General features: G+C 37.8%; 1 protein-coding gene across 1 annotated transcript in view; it reads right to left on the minus strand.

Moving 5' to 3' along the window:
- Positions 1–250: 250 nt before the first annotated feature.
- The window catches only part of lgr4 (leucine-rich repeat containing G protein-coupled receptor 4), a 36,673-nt gene continuing 23,832 nt past the window's right edge, over positions 251–13,091 (minus strand). Inside the window, exons 8-18 of the mRNA XM_015384703.1 lie at positions 12,280–12,351; positions 12,065–12,136; positions 11,845–11,913; positions 11,672–11,743; positions 10,236–10,301; positions 10,057–10,128; positions 9,895–9,966; positions 9,679–9,804; positions 6,323–6,420; positions 4,799–4,852; positions 251–4,692 (exon numbers count right to left, since the gene is read on the minus strand). Coding sequence (XP_015240189.1) covers positions 3,287–4,692; positions 4,799–4,852; positions 6,323–6,420; positions 9,679–9,804; positions 9,895–9,966; positions 10,057–10,128; positions 10,236–10,301; positions 11,672–11,743; positions 11,845–11,913; positions 12,065–12,136; positions 12,280–12,351 — 2,179 coding nt within the window. The 3' untranslated portion in view covers positions 251–3,286. The remainder of the gene's footprint in view (positions 4,693–4,798; positions 4,853–6,322; positions 6,421–9,678; positions 9,805–9,894; positions 9,967–10,056; positions 10,129–10,235; positions 10,302–11,671; positions 11,744–11,844; positions 11,914–12,064; positions 12,137–12,279; positions 12,352–13,091) is intronic.

Consider the following 13,091-nt stretch of genomic DNA (forward strand, 5'->3'; position numbering starts at 1 on the left):
ATGATTTACCAAAACATCACAGTAACTCCCATAGAAGCTATGAATACACCGTTTTAGAGGCTCTTTGTGCTGTTGACAAAGCAAAACCATATTCCAGTAGAAAGGTTAGTCTGGACTCCTTTGGCTGTAAATGCACAGGAAAAAGGCCTACTGGTACTGTCTTTCCCCCACCCCACCTTGATTGCAATAAAATACACTGGTGTGCTGCAAATCTGCAGCAAATCCAAATCTGATTAAGCAAAACAGAAGCTTTAAGATTTTACCAATTTTATTCATTCACAATTTAAAGAATTGATTTACCTATCGGAACAGAAAAGGGCAGGGGGAGCTGACAAAAAAAAAAAAATACAGGTTAGATTCAAATTGAACAAATGCTAAGTAAAAATACGTAAGATAATCTATATTCTGTGACAGTAGAGAAGAAAAGACATTTTCTGTTTTGTTAAAAACAAGGAAAAAGAACAAAAAAAAAAATCACAGTATACAGTACATAGATTCCTCCCACAACTTGCACATAACTGAAATGATTTACAGCTAAAGTGAACATTATAAAGCTGAGGATGCAAACAGTGAAAAATAAAAACAAACTCTCTTACAAAGCACTGCTGACAGCCTCAACAAGCGAGGAGGTAGCTTCCTTAGTTAGCATCCCATTCTTGAGTTTCCTTTTCAAATAATTTACATGGAAAACACAGAAATAATTAAAGCACTGAAAGATTTTGCACATTTTCAGCAGACAGGAGATCAGATGTTGAAACAAAACGAGGCATTTTGGTTAATACAACGATTTAAGCATCTTTTCCAAAGATGACTACAAATACATTTAAGGACTGGAACATAAAGAAGACATGAGAATGTCTCGGTGCTGAAGGAGAATGGTTCCCTACATTGCCTGAATTCCTGAGAACTCACATGGCGTGCGCTTGTAGATACATGCTTAGAGGGTGTGACCACCTCAATGCGTGCAGTCATGCTTGAGCAAACTAAACATCCGTCAGACTCTGTCACGCCCAGCCTCAACTAGGTCAGGATGAAAAGATGTCTACAGGTATTTACTTAGTGATACAATAATACTCTGATTATCACATACATTCAAACTAAATTAAAATACAATAATAAATCACCAATAATGATAATGGAGCTGAACTGTAAAAAAAAAAAAAAAAAAAAAAAGAGTAAATATGTCATTTCATGCCCTATTTTCCCATTTCTACCATCATGTGTACATTCTAAGGCCCAGAAAACATAGATCTATGTTGTTTCATCTAACTTGGAAGCTTTCCATACCTTCTTTTGTTGACTCAGCTTGCAGCCAGTCTTTAAATGGTGTGAGAAATTAACTTTGCATTCATTGAGCTTAACTTGGACTGTGATTCATTAGATTGAGTTGTTCCATTATTAACCGGCAAAACCTCTTTAAGTAAGTTCAAAATACACAAAGGATTCAGCTCAGAAACTTCCCTGTGAGTGAAAAACATTTTCCGCCTAGAGCTTGGACAGGAAAAAAAAAAAAAAAAAGCTGTGAAAGCAAAATTAGGACCAAAAAAAGCTGAAAGTCTGACACAAGTGGGATTTGCATTAATAATATGTGAAAATGACCTAATAAGAGATAAATAATAAAAGAGGTGCCATTTTGGCAAAATGCTTGGATTACATTGTCGTGCGTTCTTATCATTAAGAGGCCGCCACAAATAGTCTCCGCCCAAACACTCCTGTCTGCTTATAACAATAAATAATGCGTGTCAAATCGACTGAACACAGTTGTTAAAACAGTAATAGCTGCTACTTTTATCACATTCTGAGTATAAAAAGCAAAAGGTGTGTTTTTCTTTACAGACTGAACTCTGTCATTCTCACTGCGGTGTGTGTCAATCACATGCTCATAGGCTAGTAGTTATCAATGCTCTATCATTCAACCCCAACAAGCAGAACATAACCAGGGTTCCAACACAATCCTCAGTTGAGTTTCATACTTTTCAAAGCTCGACTTCCAGCGTTCTATTTCCTTTTTATCTGTTCTTATAATAATAAAATATAATATCCTAACATATGGCAGGTTTTCTCTATTTTACTCTATATAGACATTCAATGGAGAAAAAAAACCCAGAAACAATAAGAACGAAGAAAGGTCACAAGAACAAAAAATACAATAAAATGAATAAAGACAGACGAAAACAAGTCCTGACACAAGGAAAAAAATATTAAAGGTGTGAGGAAAGATAAAAGGAGACAAGAGAGTGAAACCCATAGGAAAGAAAGGTTTGGTAGGAGACCATAAAGGAAGGACACAAAGGAGGAAGGACAAAAGGTATGAACAAGGAAGGACAAAAGAAGTACACAAGAAAGGAAAATAAGGAAGGACAATGGGGACAAAAAGGAACACAAGGAAGGCAATAAGCCACTAATAAGGGAGAGAAGGGAATAAAGAAGACATAACATTTAAGGAAAGAAAAGAGGACAACTATATGGAAAAGGAAAGGATGAAATGAGAAAGGATTTAAAATAAGGAAATTGAATGAAAGGAAACAAGTAAGCAGAACCTCATGTTAATAGAAAGAAGGAAAAATAGGAAAGCAAGAGGAGAAGCAATCTAGAGACGCGATGGACAAACTGGGAAGGATCTGTATTAAGGCAACTGGAATCAGAATGTCTGGAAATACCTTTTTTTTTTTTTCCCCTACTCATCCGGACCTGGAAAATACTTTATAATCAATCACAATACTTTTCTATACTTTTCGGTATGCATAGGAACCCTGGATCACCTTGAACTTACATTCACACATACACATTGAAAGAAATTAAACAATGATCATCATTTTGCTAAATCTATGTATAAAAATATCCAATTAAAAAAATAAAAATTGTTGGATAGACATGTTAAAGTTTGATGTGTGATATATTTAGAAAGCTTATGAGTACACAACACATAAAACATCCTTGACCCCTTATGCTTGCGTCATCATCATCATCATCATCATGTCAGTTGATCAGAAGAGGCAGGCAGGCACTGGTGGTAAGATTTGCTTTTGTTAAGCAGTTTGTAACATGAAGCACTTGGTACATTTCATCTAGAAATGATCTTTTAACTTGAAATTCCCTTTCAATGATTTGCTGCATGTCTTTAAACAGTAATTACAAACATAAGTGCGTGATGAATTGTAAAGGTAGTTGGCACATTTTCTGTTCTGATATATATATATTTATAAAATTACATTATCTTGAAGAATCTAAATTCACACGACTGACATATCTGTGCACACTGACGCTCTGGAGCACTGAGGCACCCTTAGTCCTTGACTCGAGGTATGTTGTATGAGTAGTGTACCAGAGGAAGTCCTCTACTTTGGCAGAAGCAGGCCCTGCCGCAGGCTTGAACCTGGTCTGAACTGTCTGAAATGAATGAGTCTCCCTCGTCAGCGCACTCGGACTGAGCAGAGGGTGTGCTGCTGTCTGCCCAGAACCCCTCAGAGCGCTGGCATATTGCTGCCCCGGCCAGAAGGGTGGGACAGCTGTGAGACTTCACTAAATGTCTGCAGATAGCGGAGCCTGAGGAGGAAGAGCAGGCCCGGGCACGCAGCACTGCCTCGCACTGTTCGCATACAGTCTCTCCACAAAGCTGTGAGTACACACCACAGTCAAAGCCTAGGTGGGTGGAGGATCCTCCGTCTGTCAGCTCTGAGCCCCCACCGCCGTCGTCGCAGCCGCTTTCAGCACCAGCCTTCGCCTCTCGGGTCAGACCAATGTGACCTCGCAACCTTAACCAGTCCTCTCTGAAGGCTGGGCTGAAAAAAACATACAACACTGGGTTCAGGCACGCAGGTAGGGGGAAGAAAATGAGGGTGACGGACTTGGCAATTTCCGGGCCGCCGGCTGTAGATCCTGTCAGAAGTGGAGCGAATGAAAAAGCTGCTACCGGACAGAAGAATATGCAGTTGGTGAAGATGAGCCAGGCTACATGGCGCAGTGCGCCAGTCTGTTCTGGATCTGCTAACTCCACCCTGCCGAGGTGGCAGTAGAGCTGAGTGTATACTGCGGCTGTGAAGAGGTAGGCCAGGGCGTTGAGCAGGACTAGAATGACCGTAACACTCAGAGCTGGACTCTCACCCCCAGCGAACGGCAGGCAGAGAGGAGAAGAGGACTTATCGTCGAAGGTCAGAAGAGGCAAACTTGCTCCGGCGGCGGCAAGCAAGCCCAGCAGCCCCGCAGCCAGGCCGAAGCGTTGGTAACCTCTCAAGCACCTGCGATGGTTGCCGCCGTTCCTCCTGGGCGTCATCATCACTTTTCCAAGAATCATCCGCACCGTCATGCTGCGCTCCACGGCTGCCAGCGACAGCAACAACACGGACCACTCTGAAGAAAACACGGCGAGAGCTCCTGCAATCTGACAGCCGGGGCCCATCTCCCACCACACGCCAAACTCTGCGAATAATCCCCACGTTGCAGCATCAAGCACGGTCAGAATGCCGACATACAGGCCTGTGAGCAGGTTTGCAATGGCCAGCAATCCCATCAACAGCCTGGCTGGTGACAAAGATGGAGTCAGGTAGGGGGAATAACCAGTGGCTCGCTGAGCAGGGGAGAAGGTGGTCACCAGCACCAGGCTGTTAAACACCAGCGACACCAGGCAGATAAACCAGACAGTCAGACGAATCATCCAGTTACCCAAGAGGTGCTCGCAGGGCTTGAAGGCTCCTAAACAAAGAATCAGTAAAGTTGTTTACCAAAGAAAAGTGATCAAGTTCATTTCTGGATTATGGAATGATTATTTAACAAAAGCAATAGAAACACAGCATCTCACCTGGTGAAGGAGAGCAATGCATTATCATTGAGACCTGCTCCCCTGCTTCAGCACCTGCAAGGAAAAAATAAATTAAAACATAAATATGCCACCAAAGTCAACAGCAAAAACTCCAAAGGGATCTGTAAAGAAAACATTCACAGATTCAATATTAATATAAATATTGATCAATGGGCCTCATACGTAAAGACAGACATGTTCAGGTTATTTCTATAGTAAAATCCAGTTAGTATAAAAATCTACCTCAGTACCTTTTTTTTTCAGCCTCGCAAAGACACATTTAAACCTGTGTTCTATATTCTGATAGACTAAATATATTAAAACATAATGAAAAGAACAGGAACAACTTTAATTTTGATATTTTCAGACGCACAACATTATTTTTAATTCCTGAACGATTCAAATTCATTTAATACAGCATTTATTTGAAAATACTTCATGCTGTCATCACTGCCATTTTAAAGTCGTAGGGAAACGGCTGTTCTACCCGCATTTCAGAATTCTCAAAGTGGTGCACGGCTTTACATGAGTGAATATAGCGAATGTGATTGGTCGTTTATTTTGGTTGTGGCCGGTGTCTCTGAAGCATCTTGCTAACCAGTTAGCAACTCTGTGCTAGTAGGTTCCCGATGGGAAATAACATTGGGACCAAGTAGCACTAAATTAGTGATTTAGAAACGATACTGTCTTGCGGAAACATGCAAGAGGAGGAGAGTTTTGTGTCAGAGGTCGTGGATGAGTCTCCTCCGTCATCCATTTTTTATTTATAGGAAAGCAGGGACAAAGTTGCTATGGAAGAGGACGCCAGGGTGGCAGAAGCTTGGTTTGGTGTAGAAGGCTTACAGCCGTACATGTTTGAGCCCTTGCCTCGCAACGCTGCCAGTTCTGTTAGCTCTACGCCTGCAGAAGACACAGACGTCCATCCCAGTGAACACTGAGAAGTAACCGATGGTAAATTATTCTTATTTCAACCGTTGCGTATATTAGCTCCGACATATGAATAAAGATGCTATGACCAAAAAGATTTCGTTGACAGATGACCGTTGATATATGATTGGCCGAATTTAGGTTTACAAGATGACGTGTAACTAACTGGCCTGCATAAAATAAATTTTGGGACGATATGATATCATCTGATAAAGAGTACATTTATATACATATTTAAGCCAGAATGAGTTGGGATTCAAATATGATTTCCCTATGACTTTAAATGTATAATTCTTCAATTTTCCTTTTTCAATAATCATTCTGAGAGAGAAATTGCTCAAAGAAAATTGCCATTTTTTAAGGCTGTCAGAGAATCTGGATTCTTTCGTCTTTTTCAAAGCAACAATCATCTAATGTAATTCTTGCAGATTGGACAGCCAAAAATGTCAATGTATAAATTCCTATTTTACTTTTCTCAAAGTTAAACTTGAACCTCAGTGGTTCAATGTATCCTCTAATAGAGAGAGAGCACATGCTCACAAGCCAGCTATCCATTTCTAGGAAAAAAAAAAAAAGAACTTCCTGCAACATTCCCACCTGTAGATTTCTTCCTGTCAGTTTCCTCAGAAGACCTCATTGCTGACTCACATCCAATGAATGCACAGCACTGGTAGGCGTAGGGAACAGAGATCGACCTGCAAACAATCATTAAAACACACAAGGCTTTTAGAGTCAAGCTGAGTTGTGTTGTTGATAATGGCACGTCATCTTTACAAAAACCTTCTGAGGAGAGCATTGGAAGTGAATGCCTCAGGAAATATTTAGGCTTTCTGGTTGTTTTTATACAAATATTTGGATGTTTTCCTAAAATAGGAACAACTATGCAGAAAAACAGATCTGCCTGGCTTTCTCATTAAATTCTAACTCACAGAGTTGGATTCTTCTTCTCTGTCCCTTTGAATGACATTTCTTAAGGGTTTCCAGGGTATCAGCTTAATTAAACAACAGTTTAAGCACTCGGTCTTTTGCAATACAGTTTGTCCAAGTCCCAAAAACACTGTCTCTATAACCTTGTAAAACACATTCCAAAACAAAGATCCCTGGCTGTTGAGATTGTATTTTATTTAAGGTTCTTATTGTTTCCAGATGTATTATTCGCTTCATTTTTTTCCTACTTTCCGCTGTGTTATTTGTTTCTATCATTTCCACTGACGAGCAATCCATGCTATAAAAAATGTAAAAAAAAAAAAGAAAAGAAAACAACTACAATATCTCAGGGAAGTTAATTGATACATCTTGAACCTTTGACAGAATGTCACATAACCAATGACTTTAAAATGATTTATTGTGGATTTATGGAATTAAATCATTAAATAAAAGGTTGGCTGTTCAGATTATTTTAGTGGGAAAAGTCTCCGGCTCTTCATAATTAGAACAGCCTTTTGATGCAGTTAAATCTATCTCTACCACATTTTAGAGCCTTTTCTTATCATCAAAATCTTCTTAACCCAAATGCTTCGTTGAGCACGGCGCATTTGTAAACATCCCATTTCTTGTCCATTAACACAAATGAATTTGATTTCATCAAATCTATATTAGCTCTGTGTGTATTTTTTTTTTAGATTTGTCGTGCCCTGGCATCGAACCTTTGGCAGCCTTTAGTAGGTTTTCTCTCTTCTATTTAGTTTTGCCCATCTTCCAATCGATTCCAACCAGCTTCCCTTCCTTCTCATGAATAATAGCACCCCACAGCATGATACTGCCACTACTGTTCACCACGGGACTGGTGTGTTCAGGGTATTAAATGTCTGTATGGCGTGTTAGTTTGCATGTTGGACAAAAAGTTACATTTGGTCTAATGTGATCAGAGCGTCATCTTGGGTGTGAAATTATTTAACAATCCCTACACTCCAAATCAGTTATTATTACCAGTAGTATTAGTATTAAAAAAGCCTCTCTAAGCCTCTCATTATGGCCCTTGGTAAGCTTGAGGTTGCATCATATACGTTTTATTTATTCTTTTTTTTTATCATTAATTATAATTTAAAATTGCAATTAACTCTTACAATACCAACCCAGAGAAAACGGTTCAAACCAAGTCATCAAGTCATTCTGCCATGAGTGGGAGCTCATGGCAGAATAATAATAAAAATGATAATAAACTACATAATGGGTCAAATGCAAGCCTTAGAAAGTGATGGAAACAAGAGCACCAAACTGATTATGCAGCAGCTGAGACAACATGCAGTAATCAATGAGGATGAAGGGGGCTCAGCAGCAGAGTGAGTCACAACAATAATTCATTTTTGTTCTGTTTGGAAGTGAGGAAACACCGACAGCGAGTGGCTCAGTGGAATCCTGCGTTACGCCCAGAAAAGCAACTGATAGCTCAGCTGATGTTGACATTTGCTTGTAAGCTGGCAAATGAACGTAGCAATCTTTGAATAAGAAAAAAATCCTTGATCAGATTAGAATATGCTTGGATTAAAAGAGAAAGCTGCATTTTTGATGCTGCATCTAAATGACCAGAGAATCACTTGGACGTTCACCGAGTTTTTGTAGTATTGTAAATTTGACAACAGATGCAAAGGTGGGCTTGTTCTGAATGTCCTGAAAGCCCAAAATTAACCTGCTCCAGGTTTTGGTAGCGATTGAGGCGTTTTTGCTTTACATTATTAAACTACGGGCTCCTGGTTAATGTGTAGGTTACAGGATACAAGTGGGAGGAAATGAACACCTCTTAAAGTGCTCTGCTGGTTACCTCATCCGAATGGCATGATCTAAACAAGTTTACATGGATCTGATCAGATTATGGACCCTATAATCAGAAAACAATTTCCTTCTGACTGATTTAAGGCAACATTATCATGATTAGGCTCAAATTTGCTGAAAATGTCTGTGTGGACCTGGCGCTGTACATTATTCACATTATGTACCCAATATCTAATTTTGTTGATACACCAGCTCAGAATGTCTTATGCTGAAGAACAAGTAAAAACACTTTAAGATATGAACATCCCTGTAAAAATAAATATACGTACAAGTGAACAGTATGTAATTTTTACTTAAATGCAGATAAAATGTAAAAAGTCTTTGAGATGGGATGGTGGTTTATTTCATTGTCATGAGGATTTACTGTCAAATTATCATTTTTTTAGGTTCACCTTTTTAAATTGCTTTTATGTGGATAATATAGTCTACTAATGGACTGATTAACAATCTGTTAAACCTAAACTTCTTAGTTTGAAGCACAATTGTTCATTAATAACACTTCTGCAGCAAAATACTTCTAACAACCTGTTTTTGTGAGCTTATTCTCTCTATCAGTCCAAACTTTCTATTTTGGAATAAAGAGGTAGAAATATAAATTTGTTAATTTTGTCAAATAAATTGAGTAATAACTGACTCTGATTTATCAATTATAAAATACTCATTAGCTGTAGTCCGGTGGAGATCAGAGCAAAACTTTGAGATTTTCTAAACTTAAAGCAATATTTTAAACAACAACCTATCTCTAAAATATTACACACCTTTTTCCTGAAACCTTTCTATGGACTAAATTTCACACCGGAGTGTAACTTATTTACTTACAAGTGGACTTCCAAAAATGATTGATTGCATTGAATAATAATTCAGTAAAATGATCTACTTGTAGCATAATCAATGAAATAAATGAGCAGTTATGCATTAAATAAATTAATTTGCAGAGACAAAAATCTAAGTGTAAGAATATTACAAGAGAAAAGGGAGAAAAATAATCATGGAATATCAAAACTGTATGGTATTGTAGAATATCTTAAGGTTTTTTTCTTTTTCTAAACATAAAACAAAAAAAAAAATAATAAAATGGAGAAGGATGAACAAACACATGCAACAGTTTCTCAAATTTAACCTACAGCCTCTTCCAAACCTTTTAGACTTAAAAGAGAAAACATCCAATCTTTCTCACTTACCGGAGTTTTGGAAGGTTTTTTGCAGGTAGAACATTTTTCATCTGTGGGTTTCCTGAAAGTTTCAGCTGACTGAGGGAACTCAGTCCAGTTGTTGGAATCATAGACAAGGCGTTCATGCTTAGATCTCTGCAGAATCGTAGGAATAATGATCACTTTCTATCCAATAAAAAACATAAAGTACTCGTGTATTTTTTTTTTCTATAAGGTTCAACTCACAGGTTGGTGAGTCCAGTGAGGGTGAGGAAAGCATCTTTGTGGATAACTCGAATTTTGTTTCTACTCAGGTCTCTTAAAAATCACAACAAAAGTAAAAAGCTGGATTAAAACACATTTTTTTCTTTGACTCAAATTTGATATTGAGAGTGTGAAAAGACTTACAACAAACGCAGCACTGAGAGACCCTGGAAAGTATCTCTGTCGACTTCTTGAATATGATTGTGCTGGAAGCTTCTGCAAATTTAAAGAAGAATTTTTGTCCTTTTTTGGAATATGTAGGTAAAACAACTTAGGGCATATTTTTTAATAGCTTTATTAACTTCATCAAGGTCGACACTCACATCTCCTGCAGCCGGCCACAACCCTGAAAGGACGGTAACTCCGTCACCTCATTGTAGGACAGGTCACTAAATAAAAAAAAAAAAAAAACACTTCAATAACAAGATAAATCAACAGAGAAACAGTCTAATTATGTGCATCGGTTTTCCTGTATCTTAGGAGGAGGCAATTCATCATTTTGTAAAATAAAAGCAATGTTTTTAACATCAAATTCTTAGAACTTGAATTATAAAACATAACCCTAACACAAAGAATTTCCAGAAATGTCCTTCCTTAACAGCTACAACCAGTTATTGAGTTATTGTGGTGTTTTTCAACACTTTGGCTAACAAATTGGTCCCTAAGTCTAATGGAAATGACAAAAAGCTTTGGGAAAGAGAAATTCTCTACAAATATTATTTTCATGTGGTGATGGAACTGGTATTGGAAAATGTAACAAGAATATTTTAATGAACATGATCATGATCATGATCATTAAAATAGCAGAATCATTTTACAGGTGCTGTGGAGGGCAGATAGTCTGGAGTTAAATTCCTTTCAGCGGCTTTCCTTCATCATGGGATTTGTAATTTAGTCACAGCATAACAACACCTGAAATCCTCAGTCAAAACTACAAATTACAGAAACAATTCATTTAAAAAAGGAAGGTGGGGGAAAGAAGATTGAAATTCTAAAAAGAATACAGATTTTTAGGACACAAAATTGAAAATAAGGATGTATTTCAAACATTTAAGGCATAAAAAAGATCAAATTTAGGACTTTATGACTTCTACGACCTTCCAGAAGCCAGGAAGAAATGCTTACCTTAGATGCTACACTGTCACAACTTTTACTTTACCTTAAGTTTTCCTTATGGTCTCCCAACATAGTGGGATGGGTTTTGGCAAAGGGTATTTTTCAGTTGAAATAATAAATAATGCTTTTCTTTTTACTGCTGTAAACCAACAGGCTAATTGTACAATAGCAGCAAGCCACTTTTCCATTATCTGGCAAAAACATAATCATTTGGTTTCATGTTATGAATTGAAATAATCTTACTATTGAGAAGCACCACTGTGACCAGATTAACATCAAGATTTACACACAATAACCTGAAGTAGCAAGCTGAAGCGAATGGGAACAGGAGGAATTCAGAGCATGCCCTGAAAGCCAGACTGAATGATGTGATTTACACTGACACTGGAACTACTCATTTAGGAGTTAATGGACCCCCTGCTGTCAGTCCAAATGAGGTATTCATGAAGTAAGGCTGCAGCATATCAGCAAAACATGTAACTGCAAGGCTGTTGGTCTAATGGACTTTTGGAATGCTGAGCTCCAATTTTAATTAGAATGTACTTGTTTTTTGCAAATGCAAAAAAATATATATGTTATGATGATTGTTTCATTTCTTAGCTCTAACAACATGCCAAAGGTTACAACTGGAAGATTCCCTTACAGTGTCTGAAGCAACCTGAGATCTTCACACAGATTGGTGGGTATGGATGATATCTTGGTACCAGAGAGAGTCCTACAGGTAAAAAAAACAAACAAGTTGCTGGATATTATCATCTGACAAACAAATAACCAAAAGCAGGGAAAGGATAAGACAATATTTTACTTTTCACTTACAGACTCTCCAGATTATTAGTCAATGTGAGAATAGGGAAGTCCTTCATCAAACTGGCACCACGTAACATCCTGCAAGACACATTTAATAAATACTAGAATGCATCTTCTTAAAGCTGTAGTATTAGTTAGGGGTGCTGTAGAGCACACATAGTTTGCTTTAGTCACAGTTGCACTGAGGAGGTCGGAGAGATGTTGACTTGTGGTCTAAAGTAAGACTTACAGGGAGTGCAGATCTGAGAGATTTTGGAAGGCTGAAGCACCCACAAATGACAGCGGGTTGTCATAAAGATGTCTGAAATGAGGCCAAAAATAAAGGGGAGAGCACAATGAGTATGGCACCATCTTCTGGACATTCATTCTGTGCCTAAACTTGTATCCTTAAAAAATAAAAAAACAACACATGCAGGCTTGTCCACAGTGTGAGTTTGACCTTACATGGTTCGTAGCATGGGGTTGTTGTGAAAGGCCCCTTCTGGAATTGCAGCAATATCATTGCTGTGAAACCCGCTGCAAGAGGAAAGTGAAGGGGCAGCGATTAGATGCTTATCTCCAGTGGTAGGTTAATGTGACAAAGGCAACATAGCAGATAAGACCAAAACTAACATTAAGAAAATACATTAAGTTCAATTAGATGATTTAAATTAAGACCAAACAAGAGAACAAACTTGCAAATATTACTTTAGAAACTAAAAAAAAAAGAAAATCAACAGTTTCTTAACTCTCTTTTTAACATCTAAAACACTTATATTAAGATCCTTAAATTTAGATTTTTACAAAAAAGCAATTCGTGTTTTTTTTTGTTTTTTTTACATAAACAATAACGTTTTAGAAATATTTGGTAGAAAATTAAGCAGTTTATGCTCATTTCCATGCAAAACTTCCTAGGCCTAAAATGATGATTTTGCAATGAAGACAATTACTTTTCACCTAAGGCTAGCTTTACATGCAGTCTTATCCCTCTGTTACATAGAATAACACGAAACACAATTTTGTATTTGTATTAAATTTGTGTGATAAAAAGACAATTTGAATATGTGTATAGAAAATGGAAAACTGCTAAAAAACCTTGAACTAAATACATTTAAGCAACACTGATATGAATTCTGTAAATATGTGACTATAACCTTTCATATGGCTCGGCCTCTTCTGTTTTTTTGTTGAACTTTATTGATCTCACACAGGTGAAATTTACCTCGACATTTTACCCTTCCCCTTGGGGAGCAGTGGGCTGCCATTGTGTGGCGCCC

This window comes from Cyprinodon variegatus, unplaced genomic scaffold (assembly GCF_000732505.1).
Source record: "Cyprinodon variegatus isolate N-32 unplaced genomic scaffold, C_variegatus-1.0 Scaffold15, whole genome shotgun sequence".
Lineage (NCBI taxonomy): Eukaryota > Metazoa > Chordata > Actinopteri > Cyprinodontiformes > Cyprinodontidae > Cyprinodon > Cyprinodon variegatus.